The sequence below is a fragment of the Phyllobates terribilis genome, unplaced genomic scaffold (genome assembly GCF_046119375.1).
Source record: "Phyllobates terribilis strain yellow unplaced genomic scaffold, ASM4611937v1 Scaffold_1__5_contigs__length_1240528914, whole genome shotgun sequence".
Lineage (NCBI taxonomy): Eukaryota > Metazoa > Chordata > Amphibia > Anura > Dendrobatidae > Phyllobates > Phyllobates terribilis.
Genome location: NW_027362761.1, coordinates 920971746 through 920984897, shown reverse-complemented (window position 1 = coordinate 920984897; position 13152 = coordinate 920971746). Strand labels below are relative to the sequence as shown.

Sequence of the window (13152 nt, the reverse complement as noted above, 5' to 3'; positions counted from 1 at the left end):
GGTCCTCTCATGCTCTGTTAACCTTATCTGAGGCGGGAGAGAGGTGCCGCCCTTTTTTTTTTTTTTTTTTAAACCAATTATTTTTATTTAGGTTTCAAAAATTTACAGCAAACAGTTATCAATATACATATAACAATTCACATAACGTGTAGTAATACAGTTAAAACCCTCTCCCCCCTCCCCCCTCCCGCCAATACTCCTTATGCCAGGCATACCTGGGAACATTGACAATCATATTACCGCCATCCATGCGGACCATATTTTCCCAAAAGTTCTCTCTCCATGCCTCCGCCTGTAAATGCTTTCCTCTAAATGCATTACCGTACGTGTCTGAGCAGTAAATTCCCTCCCAGTGGGGGGTTCCGAATCTGTCCATTTTCATGCTATTAGTTTGCGTGCCACATATAGCAATCGCGCTATCGCCACTTTGTAATGTTCTGAGACAGGTATTCCATCCACCTCCCCCAAAACACACAGCACCGGGTTTCTGTCAATTGTACATGTATAAGCCCTCTCAATTTTGTTAACAACGACCAACCAATAAGCCACTAGCCGTGGGCATGACCATAGCATGTGTAGCAGTCCGGCCTGGTCCGTGCCACATCTAGGGCAACTGGAATCTCCCCTCAAGCCCGCCTTGTATAGGCGCAGCGGTGTTTTGTATGTCCTATGTATTATGTATAATTGGGAGATCCGTGCCTGCTCGCTTAGAGAGATCTTCGGGACATATTCTAGAATTGCCTCCCATTGTTCTGTTGTGAGGGTACCCACCTCCCTTTCCCATTTACTCTTTGCAATGAAGTGATTTCCCCCCAGATAGGAGTGCAGTAGGTCATGATATAAGCTCGATATGACTCCCCTCGTCCCTCCCTTCATACATACAGAGTCTAGTACAATGTCACCCTGAACCGTCATGGCTCCCAATCCACACTGTGCCCTCCAAGCATGTCGAAGCCTATAGTATTGAAATCCCCATACCAAAGGCAAATCAAATTCTTCTCTCAAATTCTCAAAGGTCTTCAGGTCCGTTCCACTCTGCAGCTGGCACACATATCTCACTCCTTGCGCCTTCCAATTGCCCATTTGACACAGCTTATTAAGTTCCGGCAGATGTTCATTGCCCAACACCGGTGAGTACTTAGTCAGCCCGTCCACCCCCCTGATCTTTTTAATAGTGTCCCATACCTTCTGAGTCAAGCCTAAGGTAGGATATATTGCTCCCAATTTCTTAAAGGTACCATCCTCTAACGCCTGGACCAGTGGGCGTCTCCCCGACACATGTACCAGCACCCGGCAAGCTGCCCCTCCACAATCGGGTTCTCTCCATCCCCTGACATGCTGGCCCTGTACTGCCAAGAAATAGACCCAGGGATTGGGTGCGGCCAATCCTCCCTCCTCCTTCCCATTTTGCAGCGTTCCCAATTTAATCCTTGCCTGCCTCTTGCCCCATATCAAGGATCTGAAGATAGAATCAATACCCTGAAACCGTTTTTTTGGTAGCCATATCGGTGAGTTGTGCAAAACGTACATTAGTTGTGGCATAAGGACCATCTTAATCAGGTTAGTTCTACCCGTCACCGTCAAAGCCAATTGGCACCATGCGCCTATTTTCTTTTTAAATTTCTCTAGCAGAGGAACTAAATTCAGATCCGTGAATCGTGTCAATGGAAGCGCCACCCATATCCCAAGGTATTTAAATTGTGAAACCAGCTGGAGCTGCTTCCCCCTCTCATCTATCTCCTCCGCTTTTATTGGTCTATCTACAGCCATGACATAAGACTTGTGCCAGTTTATCTCCAGTCCCGAAATGCTCCCAAAGTGTTTAATTACATCCATCGTGCACCCCAATGTCTCTCCTGCATTTTCCAGAAATAACAGGATGTCATCGGCATACAGTGATATTTTTTCTTCCAGCCTCCCAAATTTAAATCCGACAACTCCTCTCTCAGCTCTTATTTTGGCCGCCAGGGGCTCCACTGCCACCGCAAACAATAGCGGGGACAGCGGGCACCCCTGCCTTGTGCCCCTATGTAAGTCAAACATCCCGGACCGTTCACCATTCACCTTAACTACCGCCCTTGGGGATGAGTACAATAACTTCACCCAGGCCATGAATGCGGGGCCAAATCCCATTATTTCCATGATTTTCCATAAATATTTCCATTCCACGCTATCAAATGCTTTTCTAGCGTCCAATGACATCACTATTCTCCCGCCACCATTATCAGCAGGCAGCTGCATATTAAGAAATAATCTTCTCAAGTTAACAGCCGTGGAGCGGTTGGGCATAAAGCCCGACTGGTCCTCGTGAATAACAGTATGCGCAACCCCAGTGAGCTGGGTGGCCAGGATCTTAGCGTGTATTTTGACATCCGTTGTCAACAACGATATGGGCCTATACGACTCCGCATCCATGGGGTCTTTCCCCTCCTTTGGCAGAACCACTATCACCGCTTCCTCCATTGATCTCGGTAACGCCCCCTTCACCAAAGCCTCATCAAACACAGATTTCAATTTTGGAGCTAGCAGTTCCACCAGCTCCCTGTACACCTCCCCAGGTAGACCATCAGCACCCGGTGATTTGTTATTGGGCATAGACAGAATTGCACATTCCACCTCCTCCACACTCACAGGTTCATCCAACCTCATCCTATCTTCCTCAGACAATTTAGACAGTGAGATGCCTTCCAAAAATTCCTCTACGGCCCCCTCCGTGTCCCGTACTCTTGAATTGTACAGTGCCATGTAATATTCCTTGAAGACCTCCAATATGTCCTTTGTGTCTGTCAGAGTCGTCCCCGTTTGGTCTCTCAACCTGTACACCCTGGAAGACTCCCTCTGTGCCGCAGATATCACCGCCAACAAGTGACCCACTCTCTCTCCTTCCTCAAAGAATTGGGCTTGCTGAAATGCCCTTTTCCTCTCAGCTTGCATCATGTGCAGTTTATTAACTGCCTCCTGTGCCAATTTTAGTCTATTGTGAGCTACACTCGTTGGCGCCAAAATCATGTCTGCCTCTGCCCTTGTCAAGTCATCCTTTATTTGTTGATCTGCCAATTTAGTTTTGGTCTTACACCGTGAGATCTCACTTATAAAGAGTCCCCTCGTAAATGCCTTCATAGCCTCCCACACCACTGTGGCCTCAGCACTCCCTTCATTCACTTGGAAGAAGTGCTCTAGTTCTTTGGTTATGCCACCCATATCCACCACTTTAAGCCACGTCGGGTGAAGACGCCAACCTCCCCTCTGACCCTGAGCAGATCCCACTAGAAGCGTGACAACCATAGGACTATGATCCGATAGAGTCCTCTGTAGGTATTCCACCTCCCCAACCATCCCATCCATAGCAGTATCCCCAAAAGCCAGGTCTATCCTTGACAGTGTTCCGTGTGTAGCCGAATGACACGAGAAGGTCCTCTTACCCTCATTTCGTACTCTCCACAGATCCACCAGCCCCAGTTCCCCCACGTAGGTGCCAAATGCAGTCATTCCGTCCCGTCCAGCTTCCATACCTGCCGGACGTACTTTATCCCAGTAATCATTCATGGTGTTGTTAACATCTCCCATAATCAACATCGGAGCCTCCCCCCATCTGGCCGTCAAGTCCATTACTGCTTGAAGTTCCTTTTTAGATTAAGGTGGAGGGATATATAAAGCCACTAAAATCATTTTGTGTCCATACAATCTGCACGCAATCCATACATACTGCCCTTCACTGTCTACTTGCACTGCCAGCTCTTCATAATGTGCGTTTTTGTGTATTAAGACTGACACCCCCCTGGAGTACGAGGAATAAGTGGAATGATATGTCTTTAACATCCACCCTCTCGATAGCCAGTGCCTAGTATCTCTAGTGAGATGGGTCTCCTGTAAGCACGCAATCATAGGATCACAAGATCTGATGTGATTCAGAACTGCTGCCCTCTTAATCCTGTCAGATATACCACGTACATTCCAACTTAAAATCCGAACCGTACGGTTACTCATTGTGCATTAGAAAAAACAATCCACCATCATCAAGTAACATCTTTCCATTTTGTTCCCAAGCATACCAGGTCAAACAGCATAAGCAACCCCATTTTCCCGCAAATCCAACCCATCCAACTCCCCCCCTCCCCCCACCCTTCTCTTGTCACTCTCTTCCCAACGTGAGAGTGGGAGCTCAAAGAACCTGAGCAACATCGTAGTATACCGCATATCAACATGCGCCGTGTCCTCCTCCAGCATTGGCAGTCTCTCCACCACATAATCAATAGTATGCATAGTCCCGAACCATTAATCAAACAAATTAACTATAAAACTATAAAACGTAGATCCCAGCGGGGGTTTCTCCCCCTCCTCTGCGGTTTCGCAGAGCAATGCAGAGCCACAACCCTGTCCAGTGGTCAGGATAGCAGGGTCGTGCATTCACCGTGCCGAGTCCTCAGCTTCTCTCAATTTGCTCCGGTTCCGCTCCAACCACGAGGCGGCCTCTACCGGTGACGGGAAAAAATTTACCTTTCCAAAGGCTTCCACTCTTAATTTGGCAGGATAAATTGTAGAGTATTTCACATTCAAAGAGCGGAGCTGTTTCTTCACTTCACCATACCGTAGCCGCAGCTTTTGCACCTCAGCCGAGTAATCCGGGTATATTTCAATGCGTTTGCCCTCCAGGGTAAGATCTGTCAATTTTCTGGCCTTACGTAAGATAGTGTCCCGGTCTCTGCAGTTCAGGATTCTGGCTAACATCGTACGAGGGCCCTCTCCAGGCACTGGGGGTCTCATGGGCACTCGATGGGCACGCTCCACAGCAAACACCCTCGACAGGATATTAGACCCAAACTTTCCCAGCAGCCAGGTTTCAACAAAGGTCGTGGGGTCAGCACCCTCAGCTCTTTCAGGGATGCCCACAATACGCAAATTGTTCCTGCGTGACCGGTTTTCCAGGTCATCGTTTTTGTTAGCCACTACCGTGATCCTCTGAGTGTGCTGTTGCTGCGTCTTTTGCACTGAGGTTAAATGATCTTCTGTTACACCAACTCTGCCCTCCACCTCAGTCAATCTGGCTGTAACTTTCTGCATAGAAGCCTCAATGCCTCCCAAGTCGGCTTTCAGACCATTCACCTGCTTTGTCAGAGCAGTTAAAGCAGTCTTTCAGTATAAGACAGCCTGGAATACATCTCGCAGAGTCGGCTCTGCCTCATCTGAACTTTCAGCTGCCAGCACAGTGTCACCATCCCCCTCCTCCTGCTGTTCATTATGTAGCACAGGCACAGGCATCTCCTCACCATCTTCCTCATCTCCATGCTTCTCACTGCCTTCACTTCCTTCTTCATCTGCCTTCATGCCCCTCGCATACCTGTGCAGCCGTGCTGAAGCCTCCAGCCTCCGTGCATAGGCTGTGTTCCTCCTTCCCACCTCTTCCTCTGTCTCGGTGCCATCTTGGGCTGAGGCACTGCTGCAGGCCCCGGCATCCTTCTGCCTTTTGCAGCCCATGTTGGACTCTCTGAGTCTGGCAGAAGTTCGCCTCTGACTCCCGGGACCCTCAGACAGCAGTTCCTGATAAGGGATTTGGCTGGTTCGGGCTCTGTGCAGGATAATTGAAGCTAATGGTGGTGGAGAGGCACTGCCACCCGACCTCTCACATCAAGAGCTAGGCCACGCCCAGGTGCCGCCCTTTTTAACCTGTAGGTTTCCTGTCCATGATGGGCGGATCCTCTCTCTCGTGGTGCTGTCATGGGCTCCGAAAAATCCCGTTACCGGTAAGTAACTAAGGCTTTTAGTGCGTTTCTGCAGTGGATTCTCGGCATCTAATGCCATTCTATTGGGAAGATCTGCACATAACGCTGTGTACTCACAAATAATAACATGTTGCAGATTTCGAACTTGCACCGCAGCTCAGTTTACGCAGCGTAAAAAAAAGCACCGTGGGCATATGATTTCTATGAATCCCATCCACATTGCTGGAACTGTAAGACATTCGTATTTTCTCTGCGCAAAAAAAAAAAAAAAAACCGCAAGTGTCAAAAACGCATCGTGGGAACTTAACCTTTACAAGCTATTTTATGATAGAGCTGCTTTCACTATTCTTCTGGCTTATTGGTTAAAATTACCTGTTTTTATTTAGAATCATTTAACAATTATTATTTATACTTTTTGTGTATGTGAGAGATATTGATCCAGCAGCGTAATTGAATATTTTAATGCAGGACATCCTCTTTATACTGTATAGTTATTATAGTTCTGCTTTCCACCGAAGACTCTTATGGCATTACCAAACCTGAGAGCACCCTTGCTGCAGTGGTCAGACTCCCACTAATTAATCTTCCCTTGAAGTGTATGTCAGCGGTAGTTAAATGATAACACCTAGGTAACACCCATGTATCCCTCCAGGATCTCCACCCCACTGACAATGGATATGTATGCATGGACCAGGACTCAAGCGGTGTTCTACAATGGAATTATCTTGGCCGCCATTGGCGTCGAGTCAGTTCTAGTGTTCATTGCTGTGAAAATTATTTCTAAAAAGTAAGTTAAAATGACTGTCACTAATATATGCACCTATCAGGTTTAGTATTTTTCACTTTTTTGCAAGTGTACATAGCAATTTTTTTTATTTTATTTTTTTAAATTAGTCATCTTGCAGATTTTGCCTGCATACAATGACTAGCCCTGATTCTACGGTTAAAGGGAATCTGTCAGCAGGATTTTGCTACCTCATGTGAGTGCAGTTTGATATAAAGAGACCCTGAATCCAACAATCTATTACGTAGTGTCAAAACCGCTGCATCCAGTAAACAATCAGAGTTTTTAGATTTAGCAATGCAGCAGAGCTGAGAAAGCTAACACCACCCACACCAGGGTCTCTGTGTACATTGTCTATTGACAGTGAGCTGCTTATCAGAGGAGGGGGCATATTCAGACTAGAGCCCTCGCGCCAGCTACTCATAATAATGATAATCTCTAGGTGATAAAACCTTCAGTCTAAATAAACCATACCACACAGCCGGACATGTGACACATCTTTGTTTTAATTTCAACCTCAGGCTGTCCTCAATTTACGTAGCAAAAACTTGCTGTCCAATTCAATTACTTTAATTACTTTTGGAAATAACTGTGTTACAAATTGCACTTTATATCGCAGGACTGGAGAACGAATACTGCTCCTTGGGGGATTGGCTACTATTTGGGTTGGATTCTTTATCATGTTGCCTTGGGGAGATAAGTATCCCAGCATACAGTGGGCAGGTAAGTTAATACACATTCCTCAGCATTGAAATTGCAACACCAAGAAGGGAAAGTCGTGGAATTAAGGTAATCAAAGGATCGACAGAAATGTTAGTGAGGTGCAATTGATAAATAAAATGGAACAACATTTTGAAAACATCTCAATTTATTCAGTATCAAGTATGAGAAATATGTGCGCCTAAACGTCTTGGTCTGTGTGGTCTAAACATGCCACCATGGCCTGCAGAGTCTCTGGATTTGCTTCCCATCGAGCATATCTGGGATGTCATCGGTCAGCAATTGCAGAAGGAGCTGCCAGTAGTGGATCTTGATGATTTGCTGCCCAAGTACATTCAGAATCGCAAATCATTCCTCAGACAACGATTAATAGCCTCATTCATGGCATACCAAGGTGTGTGGTGTTCATACTCCATACTAAATAAGTTGGGATGGCTTGAAAATGTTATATTATTTTGTCATTTGCATATCGGTAACATATCTATGGTTCCTGTGATTTTTGTAATTCCATGACATTTCCTTCTTCGTTTTGAAAATTTCAATGTTGAGTGTATAAAAAAAATACAAATATTACCTATCAAAATGGAAAAATCTATCTCACCCTTATTATTTTGTTTCCTGATCTCTTTATGTACAGAAATCCAGAATACAACCAAACATAACTCGACCTTCTTGGTTTCAAGTCCCTCAACTTCTGGTAATCACACGGCAGAACCAACAGGGTGTCCAGCTACTCAGTCCTGGTGTTTCTATACACCCATTATCCACCTAGCTCAGTACATCGTGTCAGACATTTTGATCGGTCTGGGTTACCCAGTCTGTAGTGTGATGTGTTATACTTTGTACTCTAAAGTCATAGGCCCTAAACCACAGGTAAGATTCAGAAGCTTGGAAATAAGTTATTAATATTAGAAGGGTTCACCAGTACTCTATGAATGAAGATATAGCTCAGTAATAATGCGGTCAGGTCATGTTGGGAGTTGGAATGCTGATCGCTGCCCACGAATAAGGTTAACTTTGAGAAAAGACGTCCAATTCCAATTCAAGACCGGTGGTTTTCTGATGTGAGCGTGCTGGAGTCAGATGCTCCCGATTCGTTAAGGCTCTGCTCATGTTGGGTTTTGCTGCAGATTTTTATGCAAATTTTCAGCTGTCTTTTGCAGTAGCAGCAAAGTCTACGAGAAACCAGAATTCTCTGTTCACACACTTGTTTTTTTTGCTGCATATTTTGTGACTTGGTTGTGTTTTTGGAAAATAAGAGCATGTCACTTCTTTAGCTATGTTCACACACGTTGTTTTTTTTTTTCTGCTGCTAACTTTTCTCTGCCAGGAAAACAGCTGCGTTAAAAACGCAGGTTTTGTTGCGTTTTTTTGACCACCCATTACATCCTATGGGTGAAAAAAACGCTGCAAAAACGCTGAAAGAAGTGACATGCTCTATTTTCCAAAAACACAACCAAGTCATAAAATACACAGCATCAAAAAAAAAGTGTGAACAGAGAATTCTGGTTTCTCATACACTTTGCTGGTACTGCAAAACGCAGCTGAAAATTTGCAGAAAAATGTGCAGCAAAATACGCTGCAAAACCTAAACATAGTCTTTCAGCGTTTTTGCAGCAGAAAACGCACCTACGTGTCACAATGTTGTCACAGATTTAACCCTATGCAAAAGTTGACATCCAAAAGATCACAGAAAAATTATGTGCAAGAGTGGATCAGAAAACTCACAATATGTTGCAGCAGATTTGAGGTCTGGAATTTGTACTGGCTTATTGATATGATGATAATTTATTTTTTTGTTTTGTGCTTTTGTTTTTTTCAAGTCATAACTTTTATTCTACTGGAGACAAAAAACTTGTCTTTTTGCCGAACAACTTGTATTTTTGAATGACCACCATCCATTTTATCATGTAATTTTTTCCCCCTCTCAAGTACATTTACATGTGCTGAAAAAAAATAATTCCAGAATTTGTCTTTTAGGATTTTTATTTACAGCATTCATTATATGGTAAAAATGAATAGTAAAATGTTTCGCCAGGTTAGAACTGAACCCTCATCAAAATCAGGCAGCCGGCCTATGACGTACCAGTACGTTATATGTCGTAAAGAGTTAAAGGGAAGCTATTTTCAGAAAATGATTGATTAAATCTGATTTTTGTTTTAAATGTGTGTTGTTTTTTTTGCGTTACATTTTGCAGTCTGTATGAAAATGGAAATATTGCAATTTTCATCCTGTCCATTGGGGCTTTTTTAGACTCTAACTAGTGATGAGCGATCATGCTCGTTACTCGAGATTTACCAGCATGCTCGGGTGGTTTCCGAGTATCTTAGGCGTGCTCGGGTTTTATGTTTGAGTCACTGTGTGTGCATGATTTGCGACGGTTTGACAGCTTTAATACATGTGAGGAATACCTGTTTGTTAGGCATTGCTCACATGTATTAAAGCTGTCAGTCGCAAATCATGAACACGGCGTGACTCAAACATAACATTCGAGCACGCTGCAAATACTCGGCGAGCACCCGAGCATGCTCGCCGAAATGGTTAACAGAACACACTCGCTCATCACTAACTCTAATCTCCTTTTTGTTTCTGGAAACACATGTACATAGCCACAACAGTCAGATTTCGACCCAATCATTTCTATTGACATGTCTGTGCAAAGGTCATTGGGAAATCACCTATTCAGATTTTTGGAGACTGTGTTATTGGCTGGGTATAGAAATGTTAAGTGTCAAAAAAAAATAAAAAATCAAACCAAGTGGTCAATATGAAAATTGTAAGATTACATTACTTTTTTGTTTAGTAAAGATTAGCTTTCCTTTAAAGAAGACCTGTCACCAGGTCAAAAGAGTATAGTTTTTGCTCCTATTTTATTCCTGCTGCTCCCCTGGGTATTCAGACAATTTGGCGTTAACCGATAATCTGGTGATTGCTGCCTCCACTAGAGAAAAGCTTTATTGCACATGTAATTATTAATGTTTACATTGATGTCAAAAGAAGCAGTAAAAATGACACATGCAGTGAGCTCCCCTACTGGTAGCAAGCAGTGTTGAGCGAGCGTGCTCTGATAACGTGTTATAGCACTCTCGTGTGCTAACAGAGTATCTTCGGTGTGCTCGAATAATATGCTCGAGTCACCGCTGCTGCATGTCACGGGGGTGTTAGACAGCTGCAACACAGCATAGATTGCCTAACAAACGGGCTACAGAGCTGGCTACTCAGAATTGCGGTGACCTCACTAAGGAGCAGAGAAGAACGGCTCTGGACACCGGAGAAAGCAGAAGTAGGTGAGTATATCAATATAATCGCACTACATAACATGCATGTACACACATTTATTGAATAAAAAAAGTTAGTGGGAGTGCTTCTTTAATGAAAATGTTAAATTCCTATAGTTTTTCTTTCCTGACTTGTTCTTCTATTTTAGGGTGTCTATATGGGATGGCTAACTGCTGCCGGTAGTGCAGCCCGGACGCTGGGACCTGTGTTTGTCAGTGAAATCTATACACATCTGGGACCCCGATGGACCTTTGGATTGATCTGTGGCATTGTCGCAAGTTCTCTTTTACATCTGGTTACAGTTTACAAAAGACTAATTGCCTTTTCTGTGAGATACGGCAAATTACAGCAATGACAAAACTTCCACTGAGAAACAACAACAAAAAAGACTTTTCAAGAAAACAAAATGGAATATGAAAAAGTACACATGATTCATTGGCTGCAATAATGTGACTTACCCAGGATTCATTGGCTGCAATAATGTGACTTTTTCTATTGTGTTCATTAACCAGGGCTGTGGAGTCGGTAAGCCAAACCACGACTCCTCAATTTCCCTGACTTCCAACTCTGACTCCACAGCACGGCCTCACTACTGAGCGTGTACATAAAGTTCAGCACAGATTCATCACAACTAAAAGCTTAAAGTATTCCCATCTCCCCATCTCCAATAATAATAATTTTTATTTCTATAGTGCTAACATATTCCGCAGCACTTTACATTTTAGAGGGGACTTGTACAGACAATAAGACATTACAGAATAACAATCACATAAATCAACAGATACCAGGAGGAGTGAGGACCCTGTATGCAAGCTTACAATGTATCCAAGATACTATCCCAATATGTAGTAAGTGTAATAATAATATTAGTAAATACCTCCAATTAGAAATGTAGTATAGTTCTTCTGATTCGCTAAGTCGCTTACCTCATGTGCAGGCATTGCAGGACCTTGGGTATCTATGGCTACGACCACTGATATAGTGACAGTTAGTTAGCTAGTTGCTAGTGGTCATAACCATGGATACCTAAGGTTCTGCAATGCCTGCACATGGGATAAGCGACATGGCGAATCAGAAGAACCAAACTATATTTCTAATTGGAGGGATTTTCTAATATTATTATTACATCTACTACATATTGGAATAGGATCATGGAGATGTCAATACCCCTTTAAATCCTTAGATCAAGAATAGAACAGATATTTATCTAACTTCATAACTTTCCCAAATTCTTATGAAAACACTTAGAGCACATCCTGCATTGTACTACTGTACCAATTTATTATACAGGGTGGTCCAAAAGTAGGTGGACAGAAAGTGTAATAAGGTTATGAAGGGGGAGATTTATCAAACATGGTGTAAATAGAAACTGGCTCAGTTGCCCTTAGCAACCAGATTCCACTTTTCATTCCTCACAGACTCTTTGGAAAATGAAAGGTGGAATCTGATTGGTTGCTAAGGGCAACTGAGCCAGTTTCACAGATCTAGTTTTCACAGATAGATCTCCCCCAAATTGGTTTTCTTTTCAGATAATTCAGATAACACATAATGGCAAATAATTTAAATACAGATCAAAGAAAATGGATTTTAACAGAGTATTGGAAATCTCAAAATGCAGTCAAATTAATACCCAAAGAGACTTGTGCAAAAAAGTTTGTTGAAGCGTAAGAGGCAGACTTCAAAGCTGTGCAAATTGTAATGGAAAACAGTTTGAGCTCCTGCACTAATAAAATTTAAGGGCTTTTGTATTATTGTTCAGAATAAAATTTAATTGTCAATGTTATGCTTGTGTTAGTAAATATAATTATAAATCAAAATAAATGTTATTATTTTCTGTCCACCTACTTTTAGACCACCCTGTATATTTTAGGAGTCCATTTTATACCGACTCCTCCAAAATGTACACAGACTCTGACTCCGCAGCCCTGACACTAACAAATGGAAAAAATGTATTTGTGCTTTTTCTCTAAGGAGAATAAACGGTAACATAATGTTTTAATTCAAAGTAGGAATTAAAACTGCAGCTATGGAGCCAAGGCCAACAGCTGCTTAAATAGTAAATTATATTTTTTGGTAACGTGGATAATTATGTTGATTGCGCTATCTTTATCTTTCTTATTTATTAAAGTCTGACACTTTTGTGGCGCAGGTGAAATCCTCTCGAGCTTCTAGGTTATTGAAAGGTATTTGCTTTGGTTAACTGGAAAAAAAATCCCTTAAAAACTGATGGTCATTACCACCACCATAAATCAGTAGTACTAATGAGAATAAGCAACTTTAATATTTTATCAGAGAAATCTGCTGCTTTCTCCTGTTGAACTAAGAATATAATTAATAATGTAACATGATTTCTCTATGCAAATATAAGCCATGGACGGCTGATATGTAACTGATCCAACTGATTGGATCACTGTAAATCATTGAGGCCTGTAACCTTTTTTCTAGGAGTTCACCTCTATTTTCCGATTCTGTATTGTTCTTTCCTCTTGTGGCCTGGACGCAGGGGTGCGGACCTGACTACTTCGGTTGTCCTTCCTTGTTGTGTCCGTATCCCTTAAATACCCCCACTCGATAGTGTATATCCAGATGGTTCGCTATCATTTGAATATTTGTTCCATATATGTGTTTTTGGTTGCTCTATTTTACTT

The 13152-nt window shown here is 42.8% G+C and overlaps 1 protein-coding gene across 1 annotated transcript in view; it reads left to right on the top strand.

Moving 5' to 3' along the window:
• MFSD8 (major facilitator superfamily domain containing 8) overlaps nucleotides 1-11381 on the top strand; it is a 41525-nt gene extending 30144 nt beyond the window's left edge. The window contains exons 10-13 of the mRNA XM_073655764.1: nucleotides 6373-6507; nucleotides 7124-7227; nucleotides 7862-8097; nucleotides 10653-11381. Of these exons, the coding sequence (XP_073511865.1) occupies nucleotides 6373-6507; nucleotides 7124-7227; nucleotides 7862-8097; nucleotides 10653-10859 (682 nt within the window). The 3' untranslated portion in view covers nucleotides 10860-11381. The remainder of the gene's footprint in view (nucleotides 1-6372; nucleotides 6508-7123; nucleotides 7228-7861; nucleotides 8098-10652) is intronic.
• The last annotated feature ends 1771 nt before the right edge of the window (nucleotides 11382-13152 follow it).